Source organism: Hemicordylus capensis, chromosome 6, assembly GCF_027244095.1.
Source record: "Hemicordylus capensis ecotype Gifberg chromosome 6, rHemCap1.1.pri, whole genome shotgun sequence".
Taxonomy (NCBI): domain Eukaryota; kingdom Metazoa; phylum Chordata; class Lepidosauria; order Squamata; family Cordylidae; genus Hemicordylus; species Hemicordylus capensis.
This window is the reverse complement of record NC_069662.1, coordinates 50,601,863-50,623,209: the sequence shown is the minus strand read 5'-3', so window position 1 is coordinate 50,623,209 and position 21,347 is coordinate 50,601,863. Positions and strand designations below refer to the sequence as shown.

The following is a 21,347-nucleotide window of genomic DNA, read 5'->3' as shown; positions in this document are numbered from 1 at the left end:
GAGTGTTTATAGAATTGCAGCCTTAACTGAAAAGCTCAGTGTATTTTTTTGGTTCTATTTCTGCTATTAATATCTCAAACTTAACGTAAGGTAAAGTGTGCCATCAAGTCGGTGTAAACTCCTGGTGCCCACAGAGCCCTGTGGTTTTCTTTGGTAGAATACAGGAGGGGTTTACCATTGCCACCTCCCTCACAGTATGAGATGATGCCTTTCAGCATCTTTCTATATTGCTGCAGCCCGATATAGGCACCAATGGGGATTCAAACCGGTTGCTAATCAAGTCATTTTCCCACTGCTCCATTAGGTGCTTAAACTAAACAAAGTCTTCATCCATTTTGCATAGATATTATTTTTTCTTTGTGTGTGTTTTTATTTTGCTTTAAGCCACCATGAATTCTCCCTGCCTCTTGCTCTTTCCCAGCCTATACTAGTATTCTAAATCAAAGAGAATAATTTTGGTGTTACATTTTATGTACTTATCTCAAGATGTAAATGGTGACTCTGACAAGGCACAAGCGAGAAAGCCTTAATCCCTAGTGCCAGTTTTGTAGGGTCAATTGTAGAATTTAATGGTGATGAAAATGCACTCAGCACTGCTCCTCAGCATGAACTTTGAATTGGTATCTTCACCAATCTTATCTGGTATCTTCAGCTTCACCAATAAATAGCATATTTATTCACCAATAAATAGCATATTCAGGTACTGGGAAATGAAGTGGGGTGGTGGTCTGCAGTCCGTGAGGAATCTGTGACATCACTACACACAGCTAATGAAACAAGGCTGCATATGAAGCAAACATGTCTCTTATACCAAAGCTGCAAAGAGATCTGCACCAATGTGGAAACTATAGACCAATATCATTACTAAATGTTGATGTCAAAGATTTTGCTACACTTTTGGCAAGCTGTCTCAATAACTGTGTGCATACTATTGTACACCCAGGACAGTTTGGCTTTATACCTAGGCAGCAGGGGACAAACAACATATATTTGGTGCACATCTCAGAGGAACCAGCAGGCCCTCCTGCTGTCCCTTGATGCAGAGAAGGCCTTTGACAAAGTCCAAAGGGACTTCCTCCTGGCAACCCTTGAAAAATTCAGGTTCCCAACTAACTTCCTAAACTGGGTACATACTATTTATACAATACCTACAGCAAGGATTAATACTAATGGCTGGTGGACAGGACCCATTTCTTTAAAGTGTGGGGTAAGACCAGGGTGCCCCTTATCTCCACTGCTCTTTGATTTGGTCCTCGAACCCCTGGCCTGCGCAGTGAGGCAAGATGTAGGTATTAAGGGGATCAAGGTGGATGGACAAGAACTTAAAATTGTGCGATGGGCTAATAACACCCTCCTGTTTCTTGCTAAACCTCAGGAATCCACCCCTAAACTCATGGAATTACTATTCCAATTTGGGGACCTATCTGAATACAATGTTCATTGGCACAAATCTGAGGCTATGTCCATATGGAAATTAGCTCTCTCTAGCAGGGGAATGCCCTGGCCCTTTACATGGAAAACAGACTCCCTGAAATACCTAGGAATTCTGATTACTAATACTAAGCAACCTAATCTGGTAGCCAAGGCTAATTTAGATAAAATATCTACACAGATTAAGATTGATTTCCTTTGCTGGGATGACCTCCCTCTGAGTTTGTGGGGCAAGATGAATGTGATAAAGATGAATGTTATGCCCAGATGTACTTCTACTTTAAGAGGACTTCCACTGCTTGTTCCTGAAAGATACTGCAGAGAAATCGACAGAGCTGTGAGGAGGTTTCTCTAAGGAAATAGCAGGCCTCTGATTGCTTATACCAAACGCCAACTAGCTACAGACACCAGGGAAGATCTAGTGAATCTTAGATTGTATCATAACATGTTTTTAATTGCACAAACTAAACATTGGCAGGCCAGCACAGAAGGGGAAAGGCCAGAATGGGCACAAGTGGAGCTAGCAGAACTGAAACCCTTAGAGGGCTGGGAAGTGCCACTGGGATCCAGATATCTTAAACAACGCCATTACCAATCCCCTACAATAGAAGTAGCCTGACATGCCTGGAAGGAACTGGCAAGACAACTAAACTTTGATCCTTCTGCCCACATGGATATGACACTGTGGGGAAACCCGTGCATATTGATAGGTAAACAGCCAATTTTATGGAAACACTGGGTAGAAAAAGGAATCAGCCAGTTATCACAGCTGATAAATGAAGATGATAACTACAAAGCCTTCGCAACCCTGCAAGAAGACTTCCACTTACCACCGCCAAGTGCCTGGCAGTATAGGCAATTGAAACATAGTATATTTACTCAATTTGGACCGGACGCCCTGGTGGCCCTGCAACTGCAGATATATTAGTGCATGCCTCTAAGATGTCCTCTCTCCCAAAAATAAATAAATACTTAGATGCCTCTGTGCATGGAGACATGGACCCTGGCTTGGATATACTTAAGACAAATGGAACCTGGAACTTACAGATAAACTGTCAGTGGCATGATATTTTAGGTAGTGTTAAATGCAGCTCAATGGCTCTTACATTGTGCCTTATCCAACAGAAGATTATTTATAGGGCCTGTTTGACTCCTCTACGTCTTAAGCGATTAAAAATGGCCTCAAATAGTAACTGTTGGAGATGCAATAACCCTCGCTCTGACCTAATGCATACGTTCTGGGACTGTCCCATAGTGCAAGGCTTGTTAGAACATAAGAACAGCCTTGCTGGATCAGGCCCAAGGCCCATCTAGTCCAGCATCCTGTTTCACACATGACCCACCAGATGCCACTGGAAGCCTACAGGCAGGAACTGAGGGCATGCCCTCTCTCCTGCAGTTACTCCCCTGCAACTGGTACTCAGAGGCATCCTGCCTCTGTGGCTGGAGGTGGCCTATAGCCTTCCGACTAGTAGCCGTTGATAGACCTTTCCTCCATAAAGTTATCCAAACCCCTCTTAAAGCCATCCGGGTTGTTGGCTGTCACCACATCTTGTGGCAGAAAATTCCACAAGTTGATTATGTGTTGTGTGAAAAAGTACTTCAATTTGTTGGTCCTAAATTTCCTGGCAGTCAGTTTCATGGGATGACCCCTGGTTCTAGTGTTAAGTGAGAGGGAGAAAAATTTCTCTCTATCCACCTTCTCCATACCATACATGATTTTATAGACCTCTAATATGTCTCCCTGCAGTCATCTTTTTTCTAAGCTAAAGAGCCCCTGGTGTTGTAGCCTTGCCTCTTAAGGAAGGTGCTCTAGACCCCTGAGCATCTTGGTTGCCCTCTTCTGCACCTTTTCCAGTTCTACAATGACCTCCTTTAGATGTGGTGACCAGAATTGTACATAGTATTCCAAGTGTGGCTGCACCATAGTTTTGTATAAGGGCATTATAGTATTAGCAGTTTTATTTTTGATGCCTAGCATGGAATTAGCCTTTTCCACAGCTGCCGCACACTGAGTCAACATTTTCAGTGAGCTTTCCACCATGACCCCAAGATCCCTCTCCTGGTCAGTCACCGTCAGCTCAGATCCCATCAGCGTATACTTGAAGTTGTGGTTTTTCATCCCAATTTGCATCACTTTATACTTGCCAACATTGAACCACATTTGCCATTTTGTTGCCCACTCCCTCAGTTTGGAGATATCCTTTTGGAGCTCCTGACAATCAGTTTTGGATTTCACTACCCTAAATAGTTTGGTATTATCTGCAAATTTGGCCACTTTGCTTCTTACCCCACCTTCTAGATTATTTATGAATAAATTTAAAAACACCAGTCCCAGTACAGATCCCTGGGGGAACCAACTTCTTATTTCCCTCCATTGTGAAAACTCTCTATTTATCCCTATCCTCTGTTTCCTATCCTTCAACCAGTTAGCAATCTACACATGTACTTGCCTGCTAAGGTTCCTCAGGAGTCTTTGATGAGGAACTTTGTTGAAAGTTTTTTGGAAGCCTAGGTATACTATGTCAACTGGGTCACCTTTATCCACACATCTGTTGACACTCTCAAAGAACTCTAAAAGGTTCGTGAGGCAAGATTTACCTTTGTAGAAGCCATGCTGGTTCTCCCTCAGCAGGGCCTGTTCTTCTATGTGCTTTACAATCTAATCCTTTAGAATACTTTCCATCAATTTTCCTGGAACGGGCGTTAAGCTAACTGGCCTGTAATTTCCCGGATCACTTCTGGATCCCTTTTTGAAAATCAGTGTTACATTTGCTACTTTCCAGTCCTCCAGTACAGAGCCTGATTATAAGGATAAGTTATATATTTTAGGAAGGAGGTTGGCATTTTCACATTTGAGTTCTTTAAGGACTCTTGGATGGATGGCATCTGGCCCTAGAGATTTGCTATTTTCCCATTTTTCCAGGCAGTTTAGAACATCATCTCTTGTCACTTCTAACTGACTCAGTTCTTTAGCCTCTGTCCCCAAAAAGCCTTGTTCAGGAACAGGTATATGCTCAGTTTCTTCTGCGGTGAAGACAGATCCAAATGACTCATTTAGCTTCTCTGCAAGCTCCATACCCTCCTTAATAATCTCTTTCACTCCCTCATTTTCTAACGGTCCAACCGCCTCCCTGGCAGGTTTCCTGCTTCTGATGTATTTAAAGAAGCTTTTGTTCCCTTGATGCTTTTAGCTAAATATTCCTCAAACTCTCTTTTCGTCTCCCTTATTGTCACCTTGTATTTCTTTTGCCAGAGTTTGTGTTCCTTTCTGTTATCTTCATTTGGGCAAGCCTTCCAATTTCTGAAGAAAGTCTTCTCCTCCTTTATGGCTTCCTTGACTTTACCTGTTAGCCATGCCGGCATCCTCCCCACATGTATGCTGAATTTGATCGTGCTATAGTCACTGTTCCCTTAGGGGTCCATGACACTGACATCACACACCAGGTCCTGGATGCCACTCAGGATTAAGGTCGCCTTCTCTCTGGTTGGTTCCAAGACCAACTGTTCTAGAGCACAGTCATTCAGAATATCTAAAAATCTAACCTCTTTGTCATGACCTGACTGTGAATTTACCCGGTCTGTGTGTGGGTAATTGAAGTCACCCATTATTTCTGCCATGCCTCTCCTTGATGCCTCCCCGGTTGCCTTTTGCAACTCCTGGTCACTGTCAGGTCTTGATCTGGTGGGCAATAACACGTCCCCAGTAGCACATTTCCTTCCTTTCAGGCCTTGTATTTTCACCCACAGGGTTTCTGTGGAGGACTCTGGACATCCTAGATTTTCTACCTTGTTAGATTCTATCCCTTTAACATACAGTGCTACTCCACCTCAAAGGCACCCCTCCCTGTCCTTATAGAGTTTATATCCAGGGATAACAGTGCCCCACTAGTTCTCACTGTTTCACCATGTTTCTGTTATGCCCACTATATCTATTTCTGCACAGCAACCAAGCACTCCAGCTCACCCATCTTGGCTCGGAGGCTTCTGGCATTGGCATATAAGCACCTATACACTGAATCTCTTACCTGGTGTATGCTATCTTTCTTTTGGTTCTCTGGTCTCTTTGACCAGCTAGCACAGCCTCCTGTCTGCTCTTTATGTGGTTCTGCTCTGTCCCCTTCTGTTTTATCTGAATCTTTTACACCCTCGTACCTTAAGGGATGGCATTTTCCAAACTGGATATTGCCCAGCTCCTGTTGGCTATTCCCCAGGTGTCATTTTAAAAGCTGCTCTGCAACCTTCTTGATTTTAAGTGCCAGCAGTCTGGTTCCATCTTGGTCCAAGTGCAGCCCATCCCATTTGTACACTCTTTACTTGCCCCAAAATGTATCCCAGTGCCTAACAAATCTAAACCCCTCCTCCTGGCACCAACATGAATTATTACACAAATTAACTTAGTGATGGATTCATCTCTTGCATTGAAAGACCTGTATGCACTATTGGGGTATATCCCAACTGACTGGGGCCTAAAATCAAGTTCTAAACAATGGCTATGGAGGAGCTTACTGGTAGCCAAGAGATTAATATTGCTGCAATGGAAATCTCCCAATTCCCCTAGGAATGAGGATTGGGTGTGTGACCTGCTTGAGTTAGCGACACATGAAAAATGGGCCCTCATAAAAGTAAATAAATCGCATAAATGGTCGGAAATCTGGGACAACTTCCTTGAACTATTCTTAAAATAAAAATCCCTCTGATCTATCGGCATCTACTGGTGCCACGGTGTGTATCCCTTCTCCTCTTCCCTCTCTCCCATTCCGCTCTCCTTCTCCCTCTTTCTCTTTCCCTCTATCTCTCCTTTCTTTTCTCATCTTCCCCCAGACAGCGCTGGCTCAGGTAGGTTAGGTCAGGCTTGGGGGTGGCGCAGGGCAGGGTGGAGGGACTAGGAAAGACGTTTGTAAAATACAAAATGTCAAAAAAACATTAAATTTAAAAAGAAGTGTTGGGATATAATGTCTGGTGTTTAATGCTCAGATCAAATGTCAGGTAAAGAGATCCTTCCCAACTATTGTAGGTAGATATCTGCATCAGTTAATTTGCATAATATGAAAATTATTTGCCAGCTAATTTGTATATCGTGAATTAAGGTGCCCAGATTTGGAGAGCTAGAATATGGCAGCCCTATCCGCATAGCATCTCCAGTGGGCCCCCTCCCCTTACCTTAGTGGCATGATGGGTATTTATTTGTGATCCACATAGTATATCACTGTACTGTGTTGGGGGCATTGTGGGGAGCGGGGAATAGTGCCTGCCAACTAGAATTGCATCTTGCTGCCAAGGGGAGTTGGGGCTACCTAGCTGCCTACCATTGTCTGGGCTCAACCCTGCTGGGGTGGCAGCAAAATAGATTGAGCCAGCTCTGCCTATAGCAGCTGTCTTGTGGTGGAGGTGGCCAATTTCCATTTTGTATGGACTGGCAGCAAACCTAAAAGGGTTAAGACGGGAGCTTTGAGGATGAAAAGGCGTATTTGGGAGAGCAAATTCTTTTGAGGGAAGGTGGAAGGAGCTGGCAGTAGCCAGCTTAGAGGGGGGAAAGCTGAGGAGTGATGACGCTGATGATTTTCATAAGCGGAAATACACAGGAAACAGCTGCTCACACTCCTTCTTTGGGTTTGTACATCTATCCAACCAAGGCAGCTGAGATATTGCCACAGCCCTTGCTTCCCTTATACATTTGAAGTTTGCATTCTGCCAGGTGATCACTTTCTGACTACACAGCATCCATTTGGTGTTTTCCTTTGTATGGGCCAAAGGAGGTGGGCCATTTCTGTTCCAATCAGCAATAGCATTGTTTGACTAGTGCAACGTTTAAAATCTGGCTGTGGCCTTCCCAAGGACAAAGCAAAGCCTCTTTCTTTGTAAATGAGGCTTTAAGGCTGCGTTTCCCAAACGTCTGATAGTGGAGATCCTTCCCACCCCCTCTGAATTAAAAGTGGAGGCACACTTTACTCTCAGAGTGGAAAAGGTTTACCTGTAGTCCGAAAGAGTAAGAATTATCTGCCCACAGAGAGAACCCCTCTTTCCTCGAACCTATTCCAGAATGAGTCACTGAACACAACTCATGATTGGAAAGAGGCTAGCCTAGGGCAATAGCCCATACAGAGCAGTAGTGTTCAGTCCCCTTGGGCAGTGAGTAATTCTGCTGTATCTCTGGGTTGGTAGTGATGGAATTATCCAGTTTTATCAGTGCAGAGACAGAGCAGAATTAGCCACCCAGAGACATGAATTGAAAGTAGTTCAGGCCAAAATTTTAGTTTTGTATTGATTTAATTAAAACATTTATACTCCCAATTTTCCATCCAAATTATAAGGTGGCCAACAATGACAAAACAATGACAAAAAGAGAGCCAGCATGGTGTAGCAGTTAGAGTGTTGGACTAGGATTGGGAAGACCCAAGTTCAAATCCTCATTCAGCCCTGATGCTAGCTGGGTGACTCTGGGCCAGTCACTTATCTCTCCGCCCTAAACTACTTTGCAGGGTTGTTGTGAGGATAAATATAACCATGTACATTGCTCTGAGCTCCTTGGAGGAAAAGCAGAATATAAATGTAAAATTAAATTAAATAATTATAGGTGATGTAACTGAAAAATGAAATACATGCAGTGGGCAGCCTCTTCAACAAGTGGGTATTTTAGGTTCCCATGAGCCTTTAATTATTTATTTCACATGGTACCTAGCTATTCCTGCAACATGTTGAGTGACTGCTTTGGGTATAGCATTTTCAAATCTTATTTCTTTTATCTTAAAATGTGTATGTTGCCTTTTTTTCCAGAAAGTCCCCCACCCTGAGTCAGCTCACAATATAACAAAATACAGCAAACTTCAAATACAATATTTTCTCTTTAAACAACAAAAAGCAGATGCAAAAGCAAAACAAAACAGCAGTGCAGTAAACACACATGAGGCAACAAGCCTCAGCGAAAACAATCCATCAGGCAATCAACAACTTATTAACTATTAAAGGCCCACTGAAATAAGAGAGTTTCCCCAGCCTTTCTAAAACTCGGCAGAGAAGTTTGCCTACCAGCCTCCCTTTTGATGGGACACAGGGCAGAGCCTCACTTGATGGTTTCAGTGGGGTGAGCAGAATCATATGAGAGAATTATCCCCATATCAGCCAGTGTTCACACAGAGTTTTTCATCTCTCTTCTTTTCCTATGGCACTTAGGTCCAGCTGGTCACGACAGCTCCCTCTTAACATCACTTCCCATCCCAGGACGATCTCTGCACCCACCATTGGACATCAAACACTTTCTGACCTTTCGCCTCAATGGGACACCCCCGCTCAATCTGTTCCCCAACTTCAACACGGTGAGTTTTTCTTGATTTGGTCTATGGATTGTATGCCCAAAGGTAATACGGCAAAAGGCATCCTGCTGGACAAGTACCACCCCCTACAGAGTGCTGCCCTAGGCAGCCTAGGCAGCCACCTAGGGTCAGCTAGTGGCAAAGCTGGCCCTAATCTCCTGGGTCAACACCTGGCACAGGTCAAAGCCTGGCACCCCTGGCCCTACAAAGTTCCTGCTAATGTGCCACCACTTTCTGTCCTTTTTTGTTCATTCGTTGCATAATTTCTCTTGGTTTGCTGATTTCAAGGTCACCCAAGCGTCACATGCAGAGGGATTAAGTTATGTGCGGTATCTACAGAAATACTGCAAGTACAGGATGCCTTCGCACACCCGCTCATGCTCATCAAGTTTTGCCAGCCCTCTTTTATTACAGATGGAAAGTTTAAGCTGTGTGACTGCATTTAACAAGGGACGTGAAGGTCACCGAGGGTTGTTGCGGAACCATGGGGATGGTCATTTGAGAAGGTTGTAGCCATTGAGAAACAGCATCTTTGAGTGGTCAGGGGGTAGCTGAGGATTCCCAGAAAGTGTGTTCAGTTTATTTTTCTCTTCCACTGACTCCCTGTAGCAGTCTCTCAAATTGCCTTGTTTCTTTTGCAAATTCAGTTTTCCCTGTATTATGGAAAACATAAATTTTAGCTGGAATTTCTGCCTAGAGTTTTGGAACAGATGCTCTCAAAGGACAGTTTCATGTTTTTGTTCTCTCGGGTGTCTTTCATAAGGGCAGAAGAAGAGGAAGCAGTAGCTTTAGAGCATGGTCTAAGGGTGCATGATACAGCCAGCTTGCTGAAGCTAAGTGGGTCTTGGTTAGTCAGTGCCTGGATGGGAGACCCATGTATGCCAGCTTTGGGGATGGGGCTGCAGCTCAGCGGTAGAGCATCTGCTTTGCATGCAGAAGGTTCAACCCCTGGCATCTCGTCTGAAACCTTAGAGAGGTGGCTGCCAGTCAGTGTCGCCAATACTGAGCTACATGGACCCATGGTCTAACTCAGTATAAGGCAGCTTCTTATGTTCCTAAGATGCCTGCTGGATTGTATCAAGCATCCATTTAACCCAGAGGCAACCAGTTTCACACAATGGCCAACCATGTTTTCAAGAAGCACACAAGCAAGATAAAAAGGAAAAAGCCTTTCCTTATTATTGTCTCTAGTACCTGGCATTCAGAGATGCACTTCTTCTGAATATGGAAGATCCATGTAGCCATTATGGCGGTTAATAAAAGGTGTTCTCCATGAATTTGCCTAATCCAGTTTTAAAGCCATCTTCGCCAACAACCATTATCACATTCTGGGAGCAAATTCCATAAGCATTTTGTGAAGGTCCCCCCACCACACCCACCCACCCACACACGCACACACACACACACTTTTTTTGGTCTGGTCTGAATCTCCTGCCAATCAACTTTGTTGGGTGACCCTAAGTTCTACTGTTATATGAGAAAAGACATCAATCAACCTTCTCCACACCATGCATGATTTTGCAAAGGTCCATCATATGTGTTGAATCCCCCCCTGTGTTATTAAAAACTGTACAGGATTAACAGGTATTGAGGCTGTTCTCACAAGGAGCCAAACCTGGGCTTGGCTGCCTGTGAGAACCGTAGGGATCCACACGGAACCCGGTGGCCCTGCAGCGTGAAACCCAGCTCTTAGCCAAGGTTAAGGGTGCAAATGTGCCCTTAATCTGGCTGCCAGGAAGCAGACACAGAGATGGGCGCCTCCTGGCAGTGCAGGTTGTGTGGGTGCGTGGCTAAGAGCGAGCTAAAAGCAGTCGTCTGGGGGAACGTAGGTTGAACCCTGCCTCCCCACCGCCACCTGGCTGTGCACACAGTCATGTGAACAGCCCCATTATGTGGTAGTAGCCACACAAATCTAGTATAGGTTTTCCCATATTCAGACCTCCTTACTGTGTTTGCCCTGTCCCCACTCCACATCCTTGACTTCTGCTGATGGTGTCAGGGATGCCCACTGCATCATGACTTCTGACTTAGGGCAAGTAATACAAGGTAGAGGAATGAACTCAGCATGGGGCTGCTGTTTTTTTGGTGGTGGCCCTATGTTTATTTTGACATTATTTCTGCCCTTAAGTGTTCAGAGTTTCCAGATATGTCTCTCCTTCCACACGATCTCTTCCCACAAAAAAGCTCTCATATGATTTGTTAGGCTGGGAGCAATTTCCCCAAGGCCAAGAGCAGTAGCAAACCTGATCAGAATGGGGTGTGTGGAGGGAGATTCGCCCTTTCCCTGTGCCTCATTTCCAAAAAATTGGTCTCTCTAAAGTGCTAAAATGGCAAGTTTGTCTCAAAAACAGTGATATCGCTTCAGGAGCAAATTGTTTCTTCCAGGGGTTGGAGAGAGTGATTTTCAGCAGGAAGACAAGGCATGGAGAAAGATTGAATCTCCCCTCTTCCAACATGGCCTAGCCCCGACTGGGTGTTCTCACACAGACACACATGCAGAACTGCAGTGCTGTTTTTGACAAAACCAAGACACACTTTCAGTTGGAAACATACCTCCTATAGCAGGGGTAGGCATTTTCAGAAGCTCTCCAGAAGCATTTTCAGACAGCAAGCTTTACCACGAGCTTATTGCGAGGCTTTACTGCAAGTCCCAAGTTACCCCCCAAACCCCCGATGCAAAATGTGGATTTCTTAACACTCTAATGCGCAATAAAAGACCTAAATCATGTGTGCTCCCCAACAGCTCGCAGGGACTTTGGGGTAAATCTGGCTGATATGTGAATGTACACCCTCCATTCCAGAGGAGATGCGAACTAAAAGCCCTGTGTGAAAAAGCTCCAGCCATTGCTGAACTACAACTTGCATCATCTACATGAACTACAGCTCCCATCAATGGGAGTTATAGTTCAGCAACAGCTAGATAGCCAAGGTTACCTATCCCTGTCCTATAGCATGTGTAGTTTGGCCTTCAGATTTCATAACAAGATAGTGTAATGCAGGTTAGTTCCCTGAACATCTTTGAATCAGCTGACCCTGAATGCCCGTGTCATTAGCTAACGAAGAAGAAACCAAGTGAAGAGAGAGAAGGAGGGGAGAGCACACACTCCTTAACGTCTTGCAAGCCGTGTGCTGAACTTCACAGTTACTTTGGAAGACTGAGAACTGGAGACTGATTATGTCTGTGTAATAAGCTGATTATTCACCATTGTATGGGCTGAGTAGGTATTACATCTAGAAGCTAGCACACAGTCTTGTCAGTGGTAGCCCCAAAGCATAATCAGTCTAGATCCATCCAAAATCTAAACTACTGATGATTTGTCTAGGCATATCTACTCCCAGGCAGGACTGGTCAACCCCAACCCTGGCAGATGAATGTTTCTCACATTCCAGGTGCTCCAAACAGGGAGCTGCCCATTATCTCCTACCAATAAATCTCAGGGGAGGTTTGCATAAAAAGATATTGTGGTTCACAACATCTGTGTTCATTAGTGCTTGCTCTGCTGGAAGAAATCCGAGTAGTGTTCATTTTATCTTCTTCCTGTGCCTAATCTGCTGCAAGATAGATTGGAGATTCCTTCTGGCAGCTGGAGCTCTTATCTAGTTGTTCAGGTAGTGATATTATGTCCTTAAGCAGTGCTCTGCTGCTGCTGTATACAGAATCAGAAAATTGGAAGAAAGCTCCTGCAGAATCATCTTCTCCGAAGTTCTGTACCCTGGGGTAGAATATCTGTTCCAAGCAAGCCAAATAAGTGAAAGTATGGTGATTCTGAGTAGCTTGCTTTGCAACACACACACACACACACACACACACACACACACACACACACACACACACACACTCCAAATTTAATCAATGCTAAATTGCATTTCAAGGTTCTCTAGAGCATCTTTCCCACAACATGTGCACATGGCATATTCTCCAGTTTGGATTATGTAGCCAGCTAACTGGGAACATATAAAAGAACCAGAGATTCAGCATTTCATTTCAGCTAGAGCTGTTTCCAGAGCAATAGAATATGTGTTCAAGGCAAGGGTGCAGCTAGGTAGTTTCAGGCTCTGGAGCCAATGACTTTACTGGGGGCCCTTCCTTGTTACAGGGGACACTCCCTTGTTCCAGGGGTGGGGGGGTGTCTTATCAATAAGAGTTATCAAAGCAATTTACATAGAAAAGTAAATAAATAATAAATTGATATGTCATAGATAAGATGAGAATAAAGAAGGGGTTGTCTGGCCAGCTACACTCAAGGATTTGGCTTAGCATGAATTTTCCATCATGTTCAGCAATGACCACCCTGCCCTGGACATGTGTTATAACCTATATCTAGCAGGTTGTAGCAAGATAAGGAAATTCTGCAGCAGGGAAGGGTACAGCCTCTTCTTCCTGTAAGAAAAGTGTCCAAGTCTTGAAGCAGAAATCTCAAGATCCAGAGGCTGGAACATAGCCCAGAAAACATCTGTGGACTCCCTGCTCTGGTCTCAGAAACCTCTTCAGGTATGAGAGGGATAGGAATGTGCTACATCAATCCCTGTCATTGAAACCTCTAGATTGGTCAGGCCTAAATACTAGGAGCCTATAAATACTAGGAGCTGAGTCTTCTTATCTTGCCTAAGGAACAGAGCAGCATGTCCTGCTTCTTGTTGCTACTCATGCTCCAATTTTCGCCTTCCAGCTCAAAGCACTGAATACAAGGTTTAGAAGCCACATGAGCCCCCCACACACACATTCACTTCCCACAGCCCTTTCTCTTTTCTCCAAAACTTACTAGGTAGCCGTGGTGTTGTTGCAAGTTTAATTAGGCTTTAAAATGCTGTAGGAACAGCATCCTGCTGCATGCCAGAGTCTGTGAGAATTGTTGAGGCCAGGGTTTTGAGGTGCTTAATAAGACTAGATTTTCCAAGGTCTTGGGGCTTACAATGCCGATGCAAGGCCTAATGTATGCCGGAGTAGTATCCCTTCTCATTACCTCCACTGACAGGTCAGTTTCAGCAGGAAAGGAAAAGGGGCAACTGGGCCTGAATTAATTTTGAACTGGACCTGACATTTGGAGAGATTTGGGCTCAGTTCCTAATTAGCCCAGAAGTTCTGAACTGGGGAAGTTTGAATTCTAAATTCCCCTATTCAAAACTTTGGCTGTATCCCTGCTATTTTTCGCCTACTCGCATCTCTTTCCCTTCCCTTTAACCACCAAGAAGCGAAAATGACAATGATGCTACTGGTTTGATCTGCCTTAGTTGGTCTGCAGTCTGCTTTGGGGTCCTCACCCATCAGCTGAAAACCATCCACCTGGGTAAGGCTTCCTGGTCAATAATTATTTGGGGACCATTCCAATCCATTCCATGCTTAGAAGGTGCCCTGAAGTCCTCTCAAATGTGCAAATCCCCTGGAGATTAAGAATAATTTGCAAAAAGTCACAGTTTGAGCTTGCCCTGCGTCTCTTTGCCTTCCCATCTCTGACCTCCAGTGTCTTGACAGGAAGTTCAGTGCAACAGTCTATTTATATATCAGTGCGAATATCCTAGGGATCAAACAGAAGTAATCTGAGTCAATGCAAATTGGCTATAAAGCAGAGATTTTCTCTCTCAGAATACATAGTCCTCAAAATATGCTCTTGGGTTTTCCAAGAGTTCTCTGCCAGAGCTGGGGGAGGTGGGATCAGAAGGATTTTAAGACATTCCAGCAAGCTTTCTGGAACAGAAATGTCAGCAACCAGAACAATTGGTAGGTAGGTACCATTTTAAGAGCAGGAGACAAAGCTTTGTCAGGATTGCAACAGAGGTTTTTTTAGAGACAGTTTTTCCTTAAAGATGTACATAAAACTTTGCCTGGGTTTGGCCATCCAGAATCTTTGTAATGGGATTTTGTGCATATAAGAAAGATGGGGAGAGTGGAGCTGACTGTCTACATGTTTTTAAAATGAAAGGGTTGCTTGAGAATTCCACACCAAAATGTCAGCAGTGCTTATGGGTTAGTACAGTAGTAGAACCATTTGATTTCCAAAAGGGACAGTACAAGATCAGTACAGGATGAAGTATCTTGCTTTTAGGGCAAAGGGGGTGGGCTGTCAAAACTAGGAGGACTCTGTTTGGAGCGTAGAATTAGGGCACCTTTAGGACATGCTATGAGCATCCCTGGTGTTATCCAATGCACATCCTTCTGGCACACTGGATAGCTCCAAATTGATTCCAGTAGATTTCTTGATCTCTGATATTCCTATATAAGAACTTGGTACCACCTAATGAATTTGGCAGTAGGTTCAATTTAAAAAGTACCATATTTACCTGAATACAAGATGACCCTGAATTGAAGACAGGTGGCTCAACTTCAGCCCTCCTACAGAAGTTGGCCTGCAACTCCCAAAATCCCTGGCTATTAGTCACTATGGCTGGAGATGATGGGAGTTGTTGTCCAAAAACAGCTGGGGTGCCTAAGTTGGCAGGCCTGATTTAAGACAACCCTCTTTAAAATATGGGTTAAATATTGGTTATATTATTTACTCAAAAAGAAGAGGACCCTGAATTTAAGACAACCCCTCCCCCAACTCTCTAAAATAAAAGAAATTGGGGGGAAACCTGGTCTTGGATTCAGGTACAAACAGTACTTCATACAATGTGTACTCCACTTATTTGAGATCTGTTGGCGATGCTTTGCTCCAGGTCATTTTGGTGCATGCTGTAAAATCTTGGGGGGGGGGTTAGAGTAGGCCTTCTATTTGTGGCACTACAACTTTGAAACTAGCTGCCCCTGAGAAGCCTGTCAGGCTACCTATCTGTTAGATCTCAAGGCAGAAATGTCTGTATTCACCCAGGAGCTTGCAGCAAATATGCACTTTGGGGGCAATAAGCGGCTTTATTGGGAGGAAGCAATTTCCAGTGGGAAAATGGTGCTAGCGGTTAAACCCCATGTTCCTGTGCCCAATCTAGGTTGGAGCCCTTCGTGACAGCTTCTGTTTTAAAAAAGTCATTGCTAGGCTAAAGATTGTATCATAATTGTGCATTGTATGCAACTTGTAAGGTAAAGTGTACCATCGAGTCGGTGTCGACTCCTGCTGCCCACAGAGCCCTGTGGTTGTATTTTCTAGAATACAGGAGGGGTTTACCATTGCCTTCTCCCGCACAGTATGAGATGATGCCTTTCAGCATCTTCCTATATCGCTGCTGCCCAATAGAGGTGTTTCATACTAGTGTGGATTCGAACCAGCAACCTCTGACTTGAAATGACTTGAAATCAAGTCGTTTCCCCACTGCACCGTTAGGCAACTTTACTTTGAACCTATTTAGAACTGATGGAATGGCTGTTGCCATTTGCTTTCCCTTGCCCGTTTGTTATTAACTATTTGATTTTTCTGTCATGTTTGATTTTTTAGAACAGGAAAATAGTAGACCATCTTGGTGCTTTTGCGGAAGGGTTATACATTTTGTAAATATTATAAATGATGACATTCACTGTTGCAAGAGGCAGTAATAGCCACTTGCTAGGGTGCTGATTGTTTATTGCAGTTGTCTCTGAAAATCTAGGCACTGCACAAAATTAAGAACACAAGACAAGCCTTGACTTCCGGCATATAAACTGAAGCAGACTTTTTGAAAATACTAGGCAAGTTTGTGGAAGACAAGTCTTTCAGTGACTATTAGGCATGAATTATAAATGGAGCTTCTATATGCAGAGGCAATATATCTCCAAACAGGGGCATAGCAAGATTGGAGTGGGCCCTGGGACAAAAAGGTGAAGATGGGCCCTTACCCCACTGGCCTCCCCTTTCCCTAGTATTTTTTACTAAAGGATTGTAAGGACAGGGTTTTTTAAAAAGACACTCTCTTTCTCCTGTGCAGATAATATTACACTTTCGCTCACTGTTTAGGGAAAAGTGGAGGCTGAGGAAGAGGTGCGCTGACCTGAGCGACATAGGGACATAGGAAGCTGCCATTTACTGAGTCAGACCATTGGTCTATCTAGCTCAGTATTGTCTTCACAGACTGGCAGTGGTTTCTCCAAGGTTGCAGGCAGGAATCTCTCTCAGCCCTATCACTCTCTTTAAGGAGAAAAAGGTCCCTTTCCATTTATGGGAAACAAGGTGGCGTTTATACCACCAAGTACTGCCGCTTAATGCGGCTAAGCCATGGCTCCCAGAGGACCAGCAAGAGTGTCCTAAAATCACCTGTAAACAGAAAGCTAGTGAGCTAGGCAAAACATTCAGGGAAACCCATTCACATCCCTTAAAAGAGTGTGTGGTAGCCAAAAGAGTGTGGCAGGGAGTAAGCAAGCTGTTAGAGTGGCCTGATTTGGAAAAACAGACTTGGGAAGAACTAACCTCGGGTTTGAGCGATAGAACCTTTTCAAGGTCCCAGAAAGAAACCTTTAAGGAAACGGGATGGAACAGGTGCCGTCATACTAGGGAATTGGAACGTTCCCCTTCTTGTAATCAGGTTAGTAAACCTGTATGTCATTTATGCAATGCTCCTGCATAGGAATAGGGAGGGAAGACGTGACCAAGAGGTTCACATGGATGAGACAGTAAATCTCTTCTGGAAAAGTTTGTATGGTTATGTGCAAAAAGACAAGTGCATCGCTTCTAAACAGCAATGGGACAAATTATGGAAATGGACGTTGGACATAACCCCCCCCCACCCCGATTACCTGATGTACCATGACATCCCCCATCCCCGAGTTACAGTACTGCCTGCATATACTTTATAACCCTGTTGGTTTCCAAATCCTTGTGTGTAAATCTTTGTAGATATATGATGTACAAACAACCACTTTGTATATAATTGTGCTTTGGCAACGTACTGTATGCTTTGGTAGTTTGTTGGTTCAATTAAAAAAAATCTTGTCCTATTAAAAAAAATAATAATAATCTTGTCCTATCTTGGAGAAGCCAGGGAGGGAACTTGAAACCTTCTGCTCTTCCCAGAGCGGCTCCATCCCCTGAGGGGAATATCTTACAGTGCTCACACTTCTAGTCTCCCATTCATATGCAACCAGGGCAGACCCTGCTTAGCTAAGGAGACAAGTCATGCTTGCTACCACTAGACCAGCTCTCCTCCTGTGTGCTATCCAGCCAGTGATGAGGAGGGAGGGATGCTGTCTGCTGCTCCTTCCTCCTCCCCTCCTGAAGAGGACTTGTCTCACTTGAAGCCTGTTCAGGAGCCAGCAGCCAGGCAGGGAGGGGAGAGCAAAGAGTGAGCTGTCACCCAACCAGTGATGCAGTTGCAAATTCAGAACTCCATGACAGCCCCCATGGCCATGCCCACCCCAACAGCCAGAGAAGCCGAGGAGTACTGGTGCTCAGTCCCTGCATGTCCCCCCTCCACTGCACCCCTGCACCTAACCAGTGGGTCCCTCTCCCTCAGGAGCCCAGGAACATTTGGCTCCCACTCCCTTGCCTCTGGATGCCAGTTGCTGTAGAAAGAAGAGCCAAGAGAAAGCCATCATGCCTTGCTTGTGATCTTCCCAGAGGCTTCTCTGACTGGCGGCAGCTGCTGCTGGAAACAAATTGCTGGACTAGATGAACCTTCTGGTCTGAGACAGCAAGGCAATTCTTATATTCTGATTGGCCACATGTTTTGATTGGAAAGTAGTGTCTGTAACAACTGAGGATGGGCTGGGCTGTATATCCTCATGACTCAATGGCAGAGAATAAATGATTGCTCAGATTCCTTGGCAACTCCCCCGGCACACACACAGTTTCTTCCTGTGATCAGATGTTGGGCCCGCTTCCATAGGCAGCAGCCCTGCAGCAAGCGGATGTTGCCTTGAGGGCTTGAGCTTGCCTTGCCACTGTATTCATCTTCGAGGGTGGGATAGAAGGTTTATTTCATCCCTCGCAACCTCTGATCCACTAGTATCATCACCACCCTCTCTCCCTCAGACCCTGAATATCCCTCTTCATTTTTATTCCAGATGAGTGAGTAAAAATTTCATCACGAGCATAGGAAGGCACCACTTCATTAATCACATTCTGTTGCCAATTCCACTCCCTTTGGGGATGGAATTTAGGGGTCCAGATAATGATTCCCTTGTCCACACACTTGCCTGCTAGACCGATGCACCTGTCTGGACAACTAAATAGCTTTTCTGAGAAATACGATCACCTTCAAACCTCAATCTCTTTCTCTCTCCCCTCTTCCTGACAGCCAGCTTCAGATAAGATAATCTTCCAGAGCCACAGGGCCAAGAGAACAATACTTGTATTATAAATTGTCCTTGTGCTCAAACAAACACATTATTCTTATATTAGGGTTTTTTTCCCTTCCTCCTTTTCACCTCCCCACTCCCTGCTCTAATCTCTTCCCACATTCCTTAATACAACCATTTTGTTTGAAATTATTGTAAATTTTCAAACATCTTCTAAGAGCCAAAACTGGGGAAACAAAATGAAACTGAGAACCAGAGCATATGCAGTTAGGTGTCAAGCACTGAGCTTTGATTGGATCAGGGGGCTCACTCAAGTCCTGGGAATAGCTGGAGGGGGTCTCAGGAGGCACACAGGAGTCAGACGGGGCCAGGAGTTAGAGCAGGAGACCTGAGGCTTCAGGCAGGAGCAAAGAGTCAGAGATCCGGGTTAGGAACACTAACAAGGCACAGGGCAGCTGTTCAAGAAGTAGGTGCTCTAGTGAGCTGTGGCTTCCAGCAGAGACTGTGAGCAATGAGAAGGGATAAATAGGCCAGGAAAAGGCCATGCCCTTGCCTGCCTGAATTATGTTTGCTGGAAATTATCCTCACTAGGCCTTTCTGGCTCTTACTCCTCCTCTGAGGAGACCCATCTTGTGGCAATTGCCGGGCTGCCAAACATGCACTCCTCCACCTCGCCTGCAGGGCTCCCCAATTGCCGCTGGCACCTGTTGGTTGGAGGTCTGGGCAAGGCCTCCCTCAAGGAGTGTGAGGCAGTTGGTGGAGGCTGAGGGCGGGCGGGCTTTGACTCTCTGTGTCTGGAGCAGAGCCAGGATCCTTGAGGTTCTGGAAGGAGCTGAGGTCTCCATAAGTGTCTATGCCTCTAGACTTGATTCTGATTCTATGAACTCCTTAGAGTCAACAGCAGGTCCCTGAGAATCAACAGGGCTGTTTGACTATCCAGGAGTGGGATGATCTCCATGGCGCTGCTGGGGAATGGCTCCTCAACAGACGAGGAGTCCCCTTCCTCTGGCAGGATGTCCAGGAAGTCAGGACTGATTCCAGAGGGAGTCATCCCCACTTTGATTTGCCAAATCTCATTGATTATGTAAACCCTGTTTTTAAGCTGTTGTTTCCTTGCTCTTACAACAGACAGCCATGGAGGGATTATATGTTCAAACTCTGTTTCCTGCCATTGTGCAAATGAGTTATCTTTCAAATTAGTGATTCTCACACTGTGTTCTAGAGAATCCTTGTGTTCCTCAGGAACCTGTTAGGGGCAGAGGTACACTTTGGTGGTTTTGGAGCCTGGACCAAAAGGCCTTTGTAGCCCCGCCCCGCCCTGCCCCACCGCTGCAAGTTAAGCATCATCCCCCTACACACACACACACACACACACACACACACACACACACACACACTTGACACATGCAGTATTTTTAACACGTGGGTTCTTGATCTCACAAGAATGTAAAACAGGTATATTTATGCAAATATGCATTAGCAGAAACATTTCAACACACAACTTAACATATTTCCATCTCACATATTTCCAGCGGCGGAGCAGGACCGTCGGTGGCCTGTGTGCGGCTGCGGCAGCCGCTCCACTAACCCCGCCCCATGCGTCTGACGTCAGATATGGGGCTAGCCACGCCCCCTGTTTCTGACATCAGATGCGGGGGGGAGGTCTGGCTCCTGAACAGAGCTTTCGCAGCGGCAGCCTTTTAACTCCTGAAGGGACCACATGGCCCCTTCAGGAGCTACTTAGGCTGGCGCTGCATTCGCAGCGCAGCCAGAAGCAGCTCTTCCCTGCCTTAGCAGGGAAGAGCTGCTCCTGGCTGGTGCTGCGAACGCAGCGCCAGCCTTAGTTTAGCTCCCGAAGGGGCTGCACAGCCCCCACTTGGGAGCTAAACTAGCACCCCCGCGTCTGACATTAGACGCAGGGGGCATGTCTGGGCTGCGAAGCGCAGCCCCTGACTGGGCGCGGCCCGGGTTCTTTGAACCCATTCGCCCAATGATAGCTCTGCTCTTGCATATTTCTTTCCCCACTACCCCCGCCTGTCTCTAAATCAGAGGTCACACTCGACCGCCCAGCATGAGACATTCACGCTTGGCTGCCCAGTGTAGCATGGGCCAGCAGCACAGCGCAATGACCACACCACCCAGGATAGACTAAAGAGGATTTGGGGGGCCCCAGGGGGTGTGGAGGTCCTGGACTTCTGCCCAAAAGTCCAGCGGAAAGAGTGCCAGTGATTAAGGGTCCCTCTATTAGAACACCAGTAACAGGCTTCCATGGAAGGCAGCTTCCCTAGCTCACCACTGCTAATCTTTCCATGCAACATGCAGCACAGGAAGTACTGGAGGTGTCCTAGGACTTTATCAACTGGTGGTACTCCAGATATTGGTGAACTACATCTCCCATCATCATCAGTTACAATTTATTGTGGCTGGGGGTGATGGGAATTGTAGTTCAGCAACATCTGGAGTACCAC

General features: G+C 45.3%; 1 protein-coding gene across 5 annotated transcripts in view; it reads left to right on the top strand.

Annotated features, from left to right (window-relative positions):
- The window catches only part of ZNF385C (zinc finger protein 385C), a 216,019-nt gene that overhangs the window by 176,217 nt on the left and 18,455 nt on the right, over positions 1 to 21,347 (top strand). For all 5 annotated transcript variants that reach the window (XM_053265676.1, XM_053265674.1, XM_053265675.1 and 2 more), the window contains one exon: positions 8,605 to 8,747. In XM_053265676.1, coding sequence (XP_053121651.1) covers positions 8,605 to 8,747 — 143 coding nt within the window. The remainder of the gene's footprint in view (positions 1 to 8,604; positions 8,748 to 21,347) is intronic.